Source organism: Cololabis saira, chromosome 4 (genome assembly GCF_033807715.1).
Source record: "Cololabis saira isolate AMF1-May2022 chromosome 4, fColSai1.1, whole genome shotgun sequence".
NCBI lineage: Eukaryota > Metazoa > Chordata > Actinopteri > Beloniformes > Belonidae > Cololabis > Cololabis saira.
In genome coordinates, this window is record NC_084590.1 from 31,903,506 (window position 1) to 31,918,034 (window position 14,529).

The 14,529-nt window shown below is 38.4% G+C and overlaps 2 protein-coding genes across 2 annotated transcripts; both read left to right on the forward strand.

The window, feature by feature from the left end:
• Window positions 1–1,165: 1,165 nt before the first annotated feature.
• Window positions 1,166–8,641, forward strand: rabgef1l (RAB guanine nucleotide exchange factor (GEF) 1, like). Its single transcript, XM_061719462.1, has 9 exons — window positions 1,166–1,303; window positions 1,767–1,958; window positions 2,112–2,281; window positions 3,490–3,668; window positions 4,311–4,392; window positions 4,494–4,626; window positions 4,713–4,804; window positions 4,893–5,149; window positions 5,580–8,641. The coding sequence occupies exons 2-9, from the start codon at window positions 1,789–1,791 to the stop codon at window positions 5,997–5,999; spliced, it is 1,503 nt and encodes a 500-aa protein (XP_061575446.1). The 5' UTR covers window positions 1,166–1,303; window positions 1,767–1,788; the 3' UTR covers window positions 6,000–8,641.
• A 157-nt stretch (window positions 8,642–8,798) lies between these two features.
• Window positions 8,799–10,573, forward strand: LOC133441809 (high affinity immunoglobulin gamma Fc receptor I-like). Its single transcript, XM_061719463.1, has 5 exons — window positions 8,799–8,938; window positions 9,033–9,068; window positions 9,206–9,496; window positions 9,653–9,925; window positions 10,061–10,573. The coding sequence occupies exons 1-5, from the start codon at window positions 8,914–8,916 to the stop codon at window positions 10,348–10,350; spliced, it is 915 nt and encodes a 304-aa protein (XP_061575447.1). The 5' UTR covers window positions 8,799–8,913; the 3' UTR covers window positions 10,351–10,573.
• The last annotated feature ends 3,956 nt before the right edge of the window (window positions 10,574–14,529 follow it).

Genomic DNA, 14,529 nt, shown 5'->3' on the forward strand with positions numbered 1-14,529 from the left:
CATGAGTGCTTCATCCATGGAAAAACGTTTGATGGATTTAAGGTGTGAATGTTTCAGTCTCCTTCACAGGCCTGTTTGCTCCACCAATCATGGTGCAGAACGAGGGAAAAGACCGAGGAAACTCGTTTCCGTCGGTTGTATCCAGCAACATGACTATACATCACTTCACTAAGTAAAATCATCAGCTCTCATGGTGTCTCCTACCACTGCTATGCCAATGAGACCCATATTTTAGCATGACTTCTTGTAAACACATAGTACAATATAGGGGAACTTGATCGATACATTTATTTAATACATACATATAATAGATCAGACCACATATGCAAAAAGAAAAGATAATTTCTATAAACAGTCTTAAATTTAAAATGAACATTAAATAAAATCACTGACTTCATATTAACTTTACAACTGCAAGAACCATCTACACATTTCAATAACAAATACAGATTTAAAAAAAAATAAAAAAAGATTTTAACTTAATTGTAGCTCATATTCGAATAATATTGTATGAATGAATGAATGAATGAATGAATTTTTTTTTTGTGTCATGTCCGAAGACCCATCCCTTTACGGGATTATAAGACACCAGAAACAGAAAATCATCAAATACACAATATCACACACACTTAATTGGGACCTGCACAATGTACACCGGAAAAAAAACAAAATAAATAAATAAATAAATCAAAAACCAGAATGTATATTCTTACATATATGTTACTTTTCTTCGCCTATCCCATGCTTTCTCCAAATAGTCAGCAAGTGCAAATATTTTATGATCAAAAATCCATTTGAGTCTCTAAGCATCGCTTACCCACATCAAATCCAAATTCTTACATCTATCAAATAATTTTTGACGCAGCTCATGATACATAGACAATAAAATAAAAAATGGAACTCATTTTCAATGTCATTAATCTTACAGTAAGGACAAATCCTCTCCTCTCTGTATGTATTAACCTGATGAACCACACTCTTAACATCCTTATTAAAAACTAAACACTTCAGAAAAATTAAGTTAACCTAAATTGACTTCTGAAAAGGGGGTAACTTTTGCAACATTGGCTCTCTATGAAAGCATCACAGCAGCGTTAAATGTAACGCTGAGGTTCCGCTAGGTGGCGCCAAAGCGTCGCCTGTATGTCCTCCAACCGCGAAGAAGAAAAAGAGTGCGGAAGTAACCGAAGACCAAAATGGCTAATGGATAATGTTAGCTGCTTGGCTAAAGTAAATATTCATTAACACCGGAGAGGGAGCGGACATAACGTTACCCGATAACTATTTTGAAACGGATGAAAATGTATGTTGACATAGAATTGATAAATAAGTCTTTCAGCCAACGCTCATATATGCGACGTTTGTGTCGCTAGTTTAGCTTAGCTCTGCTGCAGGAACACTGGGTCGGTGTTCATCAACTTGTGGATTTAACGTCTTCAATGTGATACTTTGCCATGCGAACACTTGATATTTATCCAAAAATAATAGAGAGGGACTCTCAAAATGAGTCAAAGTGCCAGGACTAATAGTTAGTGTGACCTCAGCTGCTGGAAACGGCCCAGAGTTCTGTCTGGATCTCACTGAGTGATATTTATAGCAAATCTAGATATATTACGACCTTTAGCAGGTATTATGAGCGTTTCTTTAAAGACAGCGCTGAAATACAAGTATAATGTTGAGTTAAACATTAACTGCGGGCTGTTAAAACTCTTGTAAACCTGTTGTTAAATCACACATTTCCACATTTATATATCCGTCTCCTGTAGTTGTCCTTTAATTTGAAAGAAGATGAGCCAACGGCGTGGGATCCATCTGGACCAATCCGAGCTGCTCTGCAAGAAAGGATGTGGTTTTTACGGCAACACGGCCCAGCAGGGCCTGTGCTCCAAGTGCTGGCGAGAGGAAAACCAGCGAGAGAAGCAGAAACAGATTCAAGAAGACTGGGCACTGGCTGAAAAGTTTGTCTGCATTTTTATCTGACATTGTCTTGGAATTGTTTTGAGTGGTCAATATTCATTTCCAATTGCTCTGTTACCTCTTCATGGTGTTTGTTTGGGTTTGTCCAACAGTCCTGGCCACTGTTCTCAGTTGTGCTGTCTTTTTCTTCCTAGGCTACAGAGAGAGGAAGAGGAAGCATATGCAATCAGACACCAAAAGACCCAATCACAGCCTGCAATTACACCCTTCAGCAAGTTTGAAGAACGAAAGACGAAAGAAAAATCCAGCAAAGTCAACACTGTCACAAAGTTTTTCACTCCATCTACAAAAACATCAAAAAAAGGTACACAGTGGGAAATACTCTACCCTGTTTCAAATAGATGTTGGTGCATTATGCAAACAGATGCACTTGGTATGTTAACCTTTTATAAAAAATAGTGAAAAGACAACAAACTTAAAAAAAAAAATATAAATATAACCATAAATCGATTAAGACTGAGTATGTGAGCTTAGAAAGACTTTGGAAAGCCATTAAGTGCATTTATATATAAATATGTAGGTCTTTATCATACATTTGATATGGTATTTTAAGTGTAACACAACACCTTTGGACATTTTTATATATATATATATATATATATATATATATATATATATATGTGTAAATACATATCCATATATATATATATATATATGTACATACGAACATGCACACACAGTACAGACCAAAAGTTTGGACACACCTTCACAAGTGGGGAAGTGTGTCCAAGCTTTTGTTCCGTACTGTGTATGTATGTATATGTGTATGTGTATATATATATATATATATATATATATATATATCACAATATTAAAGTTGGGCGGTCAGGTTACAGGAAGTTACTATTTAAATGGGTCAATATTCAGGTTTCTGTCAGGGTGTTCCAGGTCTCTAAAAGTATAATAAGATGTTAAGTCTACAGTGCATGTTCCGGATTCTAAAATATATAAATGTTTTTTATTGTCAGTAAACAAAATGTCTTTGTTACAATTATGGATTGTGCATCCTCTGGGATAAAGAGGAGGGGGAACCATTTGGCTATTGGCACTTTATGGCATGGACATGCATTTGTACACAAGGCGTCATTAACTTGCTTATTTGTGAAGGTATCATTGTTGTTGAACTAGTTAACCGGGTTTGGAGCAACATATGCTGGTTTCCTTATTTCGTTGAGGCATACACTTCACATTTTATCATAGCATGGCATCATGGTAAAATAATGTGGCTGCAGAACTAGTCTACCTGGTATTTAGATCGGTGAAAACATTTAGTTTATACATTAAATACATTAAAGACACCCATAGTTGTTGAGCAGCTGCAATCCTACATCACCAAGTATGTCAATCAGTTCCCTAACACTTACAGAGTCTAAACCCACTCCAAAACCTTTTGTAAAAATGAAAAAATGTAGGCTGATTAAAGTGCTAACTACTACATGTTTTTATAGAGACAAAGAAAAGATGGTCCAAGCCTCTTTAACTTTGAATGCAACACTAAATGTCATCTACCAGATGCTGCTCCCTTTGATGCACAGTCCAGCCCGAGCCCCAGCTCCTCAGCAAGCCGATATACCTCTTTGGACAGTGACCATGCGACAAGAGAGTTCATCGACTTTCTCAAGCCCTTGAAGTCTGGCAGAGAAATCTTCAAACAGTGTCGGGCTTTCACTGAGAGCATGGTGTATAAACGGGTGAGCTATGATCTGTTATGCAAAGTCCATAATAATTCACTCTTCATTAAAGATTATCCGTATGTTTAGAGCCAGACTCCAGTAAGAGCTTTTGATTCATATGTTTATTTTATTACCAGGTGTTAATGTGTCTAAAGTAACTTCAACATAAATGCTAAAGCATGCAACATTTTCAAGAGAAATATGTCTGTCAATTTTTACATATTTAAAGAGTTATCATCATTGCACTGTCTTTTCAGATTTAAGCGTTTCCTTTTTTCTTTTTGTTTTTGGTTTGTCACGATAACTGAAGAAAAAAACCCTATCATTCTTCATTATAATTTGTTTGATAGATGGCTATTTATGCTTTTCTGTTAAGATCATGGTTTAGCGCCCTCTGCTGACAACCATCAGCATCACACTCACTGTAATATATTATTGTCATTAAATATCTTTGTTGCAAAAATGGAGAGTGAATGGATTTTCTAGACTTTCATTTTTTATAATTCATACAATTCTGTTTTACCAATATTATCCTTCTAAACTTTCCTTGTGACTTAATCAAATAGCACAAAGAGTATAGCTCTGTCATCTTTATTGCCGGTGTACTTTTAAGCTGATATTCACGTATTTTTAATCTAAATTATTTAAATTTCTTTTCAGGACATGGGAGCCGATGAGATGTCAGAGTGTGTGCAGGACTTCTACCAGAACCTCTCAGAGCGTCTTCAGACCCAGTTCAAAGGCACTGCCCCACTTTTTCTCTCAAGAATAATCACAAACAGAGATTATTACTGCTAATATAACTCTTTTTCCTTGTTAATGTTTGTTCTTTGGGCTTCGTAGGTTCATCAGATCATGTAGAGAGCGTTATGGATGAAGTAGAGAAGTACATGATGACTCGTCTTTACAAAGAGGTCTTCTGTCCTGAGACTACAGATGATGAGACGAAAGACTTGGCCATTCAGAAAAGAATCAGGTTTGCAAGCAAAAGTTGGAGTATTCCAAGTTGACATAAAAATAAACATAGAAAAGTTATATTTCCCTTATTGTGTTTTGTTACAGAGACTTGCACTGGGTCACCATTGAGATGCTTTGTGTACCTGTAGATGAGGAGATCCCAGAGGTCTCTGACAGTGTAGTAAAAGCTATTACTGGTGAGTGTCATGCAGGTTTTTTTTAATACATTCATTCATTTAAATAAATAGGTTTCATGATTCTGAAAACACCTCTGTATTATTTCAGATGTGATTGAAATGGATTCAAAGTGTGTACCCAAGGACAAGCTGGCCTGCATAACTCGGTGCAGCAAACACATCTTCAACGCCATCAAAGTGAGCAAGAAAGAAGCAGCGTCTGCAGACGACTTTCTCCCAACACTAATTTACATTGTACTGAAAGCAAACCCGCCACGACTGCAGTCCAACATCCAGTACATCAACCGCTTCTCCAATCCCAGCAGACTCATGACTGGAGAGGATGGTTACTACTTCACTAATCTGGTGAGGAGAACAGCTACGCTTGCATTTATGTGGTTAATAGTTGTATTATTCATCAGCGACTAAAACTATGTCATTCTCAATTAACATTAAGAAGAAGTTGCAAACAAAAGATTATCATCTTAGTCATCATATAGGAAGAATTCCTGGCAGGACTGTTGTATTAGACCGTACTATTTTTAGTTGGGTATACCTAATAAACTGGCAACTAAGTGCTTTAAACGTAAAAGGTAACTGGGTTTCAGACCAGTATGTTGAACTATATTCTTTTTTTATTATCGGTGCACCCCTGAAAACTACTTGGAACCTCAAACTATCAACAATGTAATAACTTTGGTCAATTAAAATAAAGATTTGTTAATAGGAGATCAGCGTTTATGTTTATGTTCAGAAGTGAGATTTTCTCTAATCTCCCTCCACATTCCTCTTCCAGTGTTGCTCAGTGGCGTTCATCGAGAAGCTGGACGGGCAGTCTCTGAACCTAAGTACTGAGGAGTTTGACCTCTACATGTCAGGCCAGGCGTCCCCCCACTGGCCGGTGTCCACTGGTGCTGATGGCAGTGCAGCGCTCAGTCAGGTCCACAAGCGTCTGGACCTTCTAACTGGGCTCGGCGAAAGGCAGGAGCGTGTCATAGAGAAAGCTCGTCAGCTCGAGAGCGACCTCATTGACTGGACAGATGAAGTGGAGCAGAAGGTGCAGAGCGTTCTGGAGACTTTTCCACCAGAGATAGAAAAACCTGCTGCCACCACAGCCAGCGGGACAGGACCTGTGGCATCATCAGCGATTGACTCTGATAACGTTGAGAATGAGCTGCTTCCGCCGCCGCTGGAACCTCAGGTGTTTGCTGGTTGATATGAAAACCTCCAAAAAAAAAAAAAAAAACTCCCCAGGGAGCTGAACTCCATCCTCTCTCCTTTTTCCTGCCGTTAAAATTAGCAATGTGTGTGCACGTGCAATAGCTGTCTGAATGGGATACCATATCCGCCCAGCCATCTCTCTTAACTCCGTTTTTTTGCCTCAGAGGCTCTGAAAGTGACTAAAAAGTAGCGCATCCGTTAAGTTAGTGGACAAGTTTATAATTCTCTCTCGTAGAGAGTTAAATTAGATTGATAGCGCCTTGGCGTCTGTTCAGGAAATGCAAAGCTGCGGAGGTGAAGGCAGAAGTACCATCCGGTTTATGTCACCAAATATATAAACTAGCGCATTTCAAACTTGCTAATTAATATATTCTTATTTTTTAAGTTTGTACTGAATCTTAAGTGTACAAATAACATCTTGTTATAGAGTGTTGAACTGTGAAGATGGTACAGGTGGATTCTGTCACTTCAGGGTGAAGCAAAGCTTATTGTTTCACTTGTTTTCATTTTTCTAAGCTAAATTGACCATCGCTGGCCTTTCTGCTTGATATTTAGCAGACAAATAGAGTATAAGCGTACAGTTGATTTTATCATCTAATACTTCACAAGTAGAACAAGTTCTTGAAACCAAGTATATTGAGTGTTGGATAGGAGACAGTCAGCCAGAATGTTGTGATCTTCTGAAGCAACTCCTTTGTATATAAAGGAGAAAAATGATTCCACTGTAAGATTTCATATCAGTAGACCTCAGTACCCTTTTCTCGTTTTATTTATTTAAAATTTTTATTACAATTGTGCAGTCAGTATAGATGGTCGGCTGTGATGAGATCTTTTTCACAGGACTAAGTTGGCATATAGAACCGCAAAACATCCAGTAAATTAACTGGAATATTCAGTAAATTAGACGGAAAAAAGGATATTAGGTCACCTGAATGATACACAACAGAATGCACTTCCCACATTCTGGCGAATTATCCGGACAAAAGGTGACAGTTGTGCATGTGTACGTACGTGCTGCATGAGCATTTTCCATTCATGTCCATAATCATGTAGTCCTCTGGTTATGTGTGTGGATATCATGGTCTTGTTTTCATGCCTCACTCAAGTCATAAGTTGGATGTACAGAAATTATTTTATTTTTCTACAGAGTTGCAGGTGTCGGTTCTTCTGAATAACATGAATCCTGTAATATTTACAGTTGTTACAAAAAAATGGCTGAAGGCATGTTGTATGAATTCTCTTTGATCAGATGGCTTTGGCATGTTTGCTAAAAGAACAGCTTTGGGTGAAAGAAATGTGTTCATCTTTGCTCTCTCCAAGTTAAGTTGAGCAGTTAAAAAAAAAAAAAAGGCTGTAGCTGTTTCCCTGCAATCCCAGGATATAAAATCACTATAGTGTTGCTTTGCTAGTGCAGAAATTATTTATTTTGAAGCACTTTTCCTTTGTATTATTTTTCGGAAACATTAAGAATCAGCTGAAAAAGATGATGTAAAACTAGTGTAAACAGTGTTTATTTCCATGTATCTGTGTTTTGGCAGTCTTATGGTGAAGGAAGTGTTTGGCAATAGTTTGAAAAATGTGAAAGGCACATTTTGTTTTATTATTTTATTCTTTGATTTGAATATGTTTTATTTGTAACAGCATAGTCAGCCTTGCAGCTGCTGTGAAATTATTTGAAGAACGGAGTTTAATGCAAATGTCAAGTGTAGCTTGAACAACCTCTTGTTGCACTGTATGCAGAAGTTATTTATCAGGTATTTTAAAACATCCTTGTTATCTTATAGGTTTGGTAGTTTCAGGCGAGAGACGTGAACTCAATACTGCCTTTTATTTAAATGTAACTTATTGGGACGGTATTGGTGTATTTGCATCTATGGGTGTGTGATGATTGAGAAAAATAGAAAATCTACTCACGCTTGTGTCCTCCCTGTTTTTCAATTCTCACGTGACAACACCAAACAATAGTATGTTTACTCAAAGTTCAGAGAGAAAGCTACATTTTTCTTCATATTGGGAATTCATTTTTTTTTTTTTAATAACTTTTTATTTTTTCCTTTTTCACAAATAACAGAACATTTCCCCCATACACAGACAATCAAAAAGTGCATATTAAGTCGACAATAATACAGACAGCAAGATTACTTATTAAGACAATTCCCCTTCTTTTACTGCAACCTACTTCTATCAGTATCCAAATACAACACAACATCTCCCCATCGGGAATTCATTTTTTAATAAGCAAGTTGATAAAGATGCAAATGTATATAGCAACCTCAGATTTTATGTATTTTAAGTAAAAATCAGAGGAAGATCATTTATATAACAAAATTATTTCAAATAAAGATATTGGATTCTTAATGTTTAGTTTCAAAATAACAATAATGTCCCCCATCTTACTGCAAGAAAAATACCCCCACTTTTAGCTGAAATAAGTTTCATTTTACTTTCTGCTGTTTCACAATGGAGGTTATTACATTTCAAATCGATGTCATAATTCTGGGAATGGATCTTTTGTAGTTCCCCCATTTCTTCATATTATAAAGTTCCCATGAGATACGCTTAAATAAAAGAAAACCAAAGGCTTCTATTTTTAAATATTAATAACTCTATAACAGGAAAAAATAGCTAATTACCATATCACTATTACAGAAACGTTTAAATGTATGAACTGTCTGTTAACTTATAATACAACATTTATTTAAAAAATGCTGATCTTGTTCATATTTTTGTTGTTGGGTGTTGACATAAAAAAGATTTTAGAAATGGGAGCTCAGTATTTTTGCAAATGGGGATATCCTGTTTCGTGTCAAGCCGCAAAATGAAAAAAGAAAAATAAAGCATTTTCAGTTCTCTTTTGATTTGGGATAAAACCTCATCCGTTTCTATTTCTGACAAGCAGAACATACACAATGGACACGGTTCTGTCTCTCCTTGGTGAGTTTTTCTTCTTTTACATCATTGTATTTCAATCATTTGATGGTAAAATTATCTTCAGTTTTCATCCGTGCTTGTTGATTTTCTGTTTCAGTTCTATCGGCACTATCACAGCTTGTCGTACCTGAAGGTATGCATCAAAAACTACTGCAATCAAATGTATCTGCTACCTTTTGTAAATGTAGACACTTCTGCATGAGCTGAATAAATATACGGATCCCAGTTAGCGCGGACACACAGAGTTTAGTCATGTCTTTGTCTCTCTAGTTCCCAGGATAACATTTAGGGCAACAGTGGAAATAGTCTCAGGGACCTCAAGGATCTTCTCTGGAGAGAATCTGCAGCTGAGATGCAGCATTCCCGAGGACTACAATGCTACCTGGACTTTCCAGTGGTTCAGGGCATCTGAACTGCTTCCACAGTACGGAGAGATCTTTAAGCTGTGGAACGCCAACGTTAAAGAGAGTGGGAAGTTTTCCTGCCAGGGGATATGGGACACGATAACGGTGGGGCATATGAAAACTCAGCGAAGTCTACCTGTGGAAATCAATGTGGATGGTAAGATCTTGTTTTTTGGATGATGTCGTATATCATGATGAGATTCTTTTCCACTTCTGGACTGGAAAACAAGCTGCCATTAGCCTGTTTCATAATTAGGAATAACAGCCTGTGAATTATTTAGAGGCATATCTCTGCTTTGTAATCTTTGTACAGGAGGATGGGCTATCCTCGACGTCCCATCGGAACCCGGCCTCGTTGGAGACACCTTGAAGCTGACATGCCGCCTTCGACACAACTTTCCTGTTCACGAGTCTATCTTGTACAGAGATGGCATTGAAATAATGAGACAAAAGGGCCGCAACTTACACTTGGTGTTGGCCAACGTGAGCCTTGAGGACAACGGCATGTACTCCTGCAGGGTGTCCTTTGATATGAATCTGCGTACCCACTCTGTGATTTCAGTTGCTGCGCCTGTGCAAGTCTTAGGTGAGTTTGGTTCTCTCTCTGAAATAAATATTTTCTTTATTCATATAAATGTTGTATAAAAGTGATTAAATTAATTTCTATAAATGATTATACCAGCGTGTCACTAGTGTTTTGTCTCCTGTTACCCTTTCTCAGAGGTTCTGTCACAGCCAGTATTGGAGATTGATACTGAAAGCATCTTCATTGAAGGCGATAAAATGAAGCTTATCTGTCACGTACAATACAATGCCCGTGCTCCCGCCCCGCCGCTACACTACTATTTCTACAGGAATAACAACCGACTGGGAACGGCAACCTCAGAGAACCATGACATAATCAGAAGGACTCCAGGGCAGTACAGCTGCAAGGCCAAGGTGCCGGTGTTGGGTGTATCGAGGTGGAGTGAGGCCAAAAGTTTTGGCGAAGTCACGGGTGATTTGAAGTAAATGTATCCTGCTGTGCTTTCCCCTTTAACTGTTGATGAATGAGACTCGTTAACAGTTTCATATGTTTTTAGGTCACCTTATCATTCATATTCATATAACTAACTGCCTAATATACATTTTTCACAATGTCTGGGATCAACTTTGTACAGATATTTGCACAAAACCAACCAAATGATCAAAGCTGGAGACAGTTATGTTCTTTCTTTGTGCAAATAAAGGATTCAGTGAATTAAATGAAGTACTGGACTTTATTATTAAGGGCAGAATTACTTTTTACAACTCTATTGTACAGTAATTTTTTTTGCACATTAAAAACCAGGTCTCTTAGCATAATAGAACATACTACTGAACATTTCTCATTCTAGTAAGATTTTACAGTAAGGTCACTAATATAGCTACAAATCACATTCTCTGGTTACCTATTTCTTACAGTTCGGTAGCTGATGTCATTATAAGTGACCTCTCAAATTGAGAGGAAAAAGCTGCTAAACAGCCAACAGTACGGATTGAATAAGGAGACAGGTTGACATGAGGAGATGAAGCAGGTTTTAGAGCCTTTAAGCCTCAAGTGGTCTTGAGGCTTAAAGGAGCAGCAATGGCTGAAATACATGGCCGTGGGAAGTGAAGGTGCAGCAGCGCCCCCTGCTGGGTTAGTGTCAGCACCGCCACCCGTTGACAAAAAAACAGTAAATGCAATAATATCATCTTAGTTTTTTTTTTTAAATGTTGAATTTTGTTGTAAACACAATGTAGATGGTTTAATAGATCATACGAAGTAGTCACACGTGTATATGCTGCGCTTCTATTTTGAATCGTTGAGATAATTATCTTAAGTTAACTCATACAGTTGTGTCTGACTGCCAACATCAGAGGCTTCATCAGAGCGCTCGTTGCCGAGTCTAGGGAGATTAGGGAAAAGGTTTGATAGATGTCTTTAAAGGTGAGATAGTTACTAAACTACAACACTTTAATCTTGTGAATTTTCTTGTTCCAAAATGAATGTGTATGAAGCAGCACTTCATACCATTCACCATTTTTAGGTATGATGTACCTGTCTACAATATCTGGTTCACATTAGCCTAAATACATTTTGTGGTGTTTAAAGATTGTGGGCGTATATTGCTGTCTTTTATTTACTTGGAAACCTCTCTTCAGCACCCCCAACCCAAATCATCTTCCCACGGCCTTGCTAAAATATGTCATGTAGAGTTTGAAGTTGAAGACTCATTTTATATAAAGGAAAAAACTGCACATTTACATGTCTTTGGGGTTAGTGTGAATCATTCAATACCCCTGTGTGGATGTCCTTTTAGTCATTCTGAACTGCAGAGCTGTTTAGGGTCTCTGTAGTCATTTTTCATCATTTCATAGAGTTCAATTTAAGTTATCTTTTTGGTAAGTTTGAATAATTTTTTTTTAAACCTTCATTTAGCCAGGAAAAACCTCTGTGAGTATCTTGGGCAATGCAGTTCAGCTTAACACAATGCATACACATACTATACATTAAAAATATGTACATATAAATATCATGTAATTATTTTTCATTATCATAATTATTGCTCTATGTTGCGTTGTTGTTCTGGGATTTAACCAGGATTATTATTTATTATTTATTGAGTCTGTTTGTATTCATTCATTTGGAGTTTCTTCGTTGCACTTTTGAATAGGACACAGAAGAGGAACAATCAAGTATAGATATTGGAATTAGGATAAAATATAGTCAGATGATAAGGGATGAACGCTGCAATCTTTAGGCAGCTCATAAATATAGTGTAGCACCGCGAGTGTTTGTTCTTCAGCATAGACAAGATGAACACTTTAGTAGAATAAGAGGTTGTCGGGTGTCAGACCTTGTCTGAGTAAAGTAGAAACCCAGAAAAGATGCTGTCGTCCTCACTGCTGGCATACACGCCGTTCCAGTCTCTGAACGTCTCCATCCACACCTGATCGCCCTCTGCGAGCCGCAGCACCACCAGAGTGGACGCCTGATCGATGTCCTGTCCATATAAAGAGTCCCGTGTACGCACTCTCCGTGATCCATTTACTACCAGTGTGGCTCGTAGTGGTTGATTGCGTACAGTGATATGGAAGGAGAAGACATAAACCCCAGAGTGAACGCAGGTAAAGCTGTTGGAAGTGACATTGAAGTGGTTTTGTTCATTGTAGAAGATTTTGTCGAAGCGGATTGGGAAGCCGGAGGGAGGGAAGGATCTTCTTGGAGAAATACCTACGCTGAAGGCAGAGCGTTTTTGTGGAATCCCGGTTCCTCTAGCTCCTTTGATGCCACGAAATCCACGATCACCTCTCATCCCAGGGTAACCTCTATCCCCTTTTGGCCCAAACATCCCTCGTATGCCTTGTGGTCCCTGTGGCCCTGGAAAGCCTGGTTCTCCTGGAGGTCCGGGCGGTCCTTGATCCCCGCGAACGCCTACAGGGCCCGGAACACCATGCTTCCCATTCAGCCCTGGAATTCCCATTCCACCTGGAATACCTGGGGCCCCAGTGTCCCCTCGCTCACCTTTTGGTCCTCTCTCTCCAAATAAGATGCAGTCCCCTTTATCCCCTTTGTCTCCTTTGGGACCCAGCTCCACTGCAGCACCTGGAGGTCCAGCTGGCCCTTGTGGTCCTGGTTCCCCTTTTCCCCCAGGAGTCCCATTCTGGCCAGGTCCTCCATTCTCACCTCTTTCACCTTTGACACCTTGTAACCCTACATCCCCCTTTTCACCTTTGTAGCCAACATCCCCTGCACAAAACAGGCAATTGTGTGAGAACTAAGAAAACTTGGCAAAAATATAAATACCCGTATTTTCTGGACTATAAGCCGCTACTTTTTTCATTGGTTTTCAACCGTGCGGCTTATACAAAGGTGCGGCTATTCTGTGGATTTTTCTTCCACTGCTCGGGGCGCTCTAACCGGAATTAGAATCAAAACTAAGACAAAATAAATGCAAAGAAGAATACGCTACTTCTTCTTTAGCAGATAGAAGTAGGTAGAAGCAGATTTCAAACAGATAAATAGATTAATAAATACTGGTTATTTTCTCTTGGTTCTGTCCCGTTTTAATCAGCAAAGTTGCTGCCGTGTTAAAAGACACCGTTAGGAAAGGATCTATTTAGGTACAAACATGTACATCATTTACAGTTCAAAATCCTTCTGTACATGTAGTAAATATCTAATCTAACAACATAAATATCTGCGGCTTGCAATTTTTTTTTTTTAAATAGAGCAGATGCGGCTTGTATGCAGGTGCGGCTTGTATATCTTTTTTTTAATTATTTTTATAAAAATAGAGAAGATGCGGCTTATATACAGGTGCGGCTTATAGTCCAGAAAATACGGTAACAGTCACCCACACAACACTGTACCTTTTTGTCCTGGTTTCCCTGTGATCCCTGGTGACCCAGCTGTCCCACTGTTTCCTCTCTCACCTTTATCCCCTGGAAAATGTATTCAAAAGGGTAATAAGAAATGTTGTATGGAGAAGCTAAAAGTCATTTGGATTAATAAAGCCGTTTGAAGACATGTGTTGCTTTGTTACAGATTGACATAGGGTTTGGGGAAAAAAGAGAAATGAAGGCGAGGGGGTTCTGGGAGACCAGATAAAATAAGATCAGTTTTATTAATCCCAAAGGAAATTGGTGTGCCAGAGCAGAGTGAACAAGGGAAATACACAGTTACAGAAAGGAGAAAAATTTGATAAAAATCTAAAATTGGAATACAAAGTACACAAATGTAAAGTGTCTAAGTGTGTCTTAAGTGTGTAAAGTGTCTGAATGAATGTGGAAGATAGTGCCTAAAAAAAATATATATATATGTGACGGGTGGGACACTAGGACCTGGGAGCCACCTACCTAGACTCATGCAGAGCAGTAATCTGAGCCTGTATAAACTCTCGTGAGAAGAGCGGAAGTATCGTTTGTTCTCGTTTGCTCCGTTGGGATCAGTGCGTGCGTGTGTGGGTGTGAGTGCAGCACCTGTGTGTCTAAAGTACCAAGACTGTGAATGGTGCTGTTGGGGACAGATTCCACACACACACATCTTAGCAACAGAAACAAGGTATGACTCATGCATTGGCATGCAACCACTTTCAGTCTGATTCTTCATTATATTGTTAATTTAAGAATTAATATTATTTTGTTTTCTTACTGTGTTAGACTGGACCTGAATTCCCGTGAGGA

What these genes read in the sequence shown, in the direction of transcription:
- rabgef1l (XM_061719462.1), top strand. Translation starts at nt 1,789, where the DNA reads ATGAGCCAACGGCGTGGGATCCATCTGGACCAATCCGAGCTGCTCTGC. An exon ending in GACTGGGCACTGGCTGAAAA is followed by an intron (nt 1,959 to 2,111) that starts GTTTGTCTGCAT and finishes TTTTCTTCCTAG; the next exon opens with GCTACAGAGAGAGGAAGAGG. An exon ending in GTTACTACTTCACTAATCTG is followed by an intron (nt 5,150 to 5,579) that starts GTGAGGAGAACA and finishes TTCCTCTTCCAG; the next exon opens with TGTTGCTCAGTGGCGTTCAT.
- LOC133441809 (XM_061719463.1), top strand. Translation starts at nt 8,914, where the DNA reads ATGGACACGGTTCTGTCTCTCCTTG. An exon ending in CACGGTTCTGTCTCTCCTTG is followed by an intron (nt 8,939 to 9,032) that starts GTGAGTTTTTCT and finishes TTTCTGTTTCAG; the next exon opens with TTCTATCGGCACTATCACAG. An exon ending in TGTGGAAATCAATGTGGATG is followed by an intron (nt 9,497 to 9,652) that starts GTAAGATCTTGT and finishes ATCTTTGTACAG; the next exon opens with GAGGATGGGCTATCCTCGAC.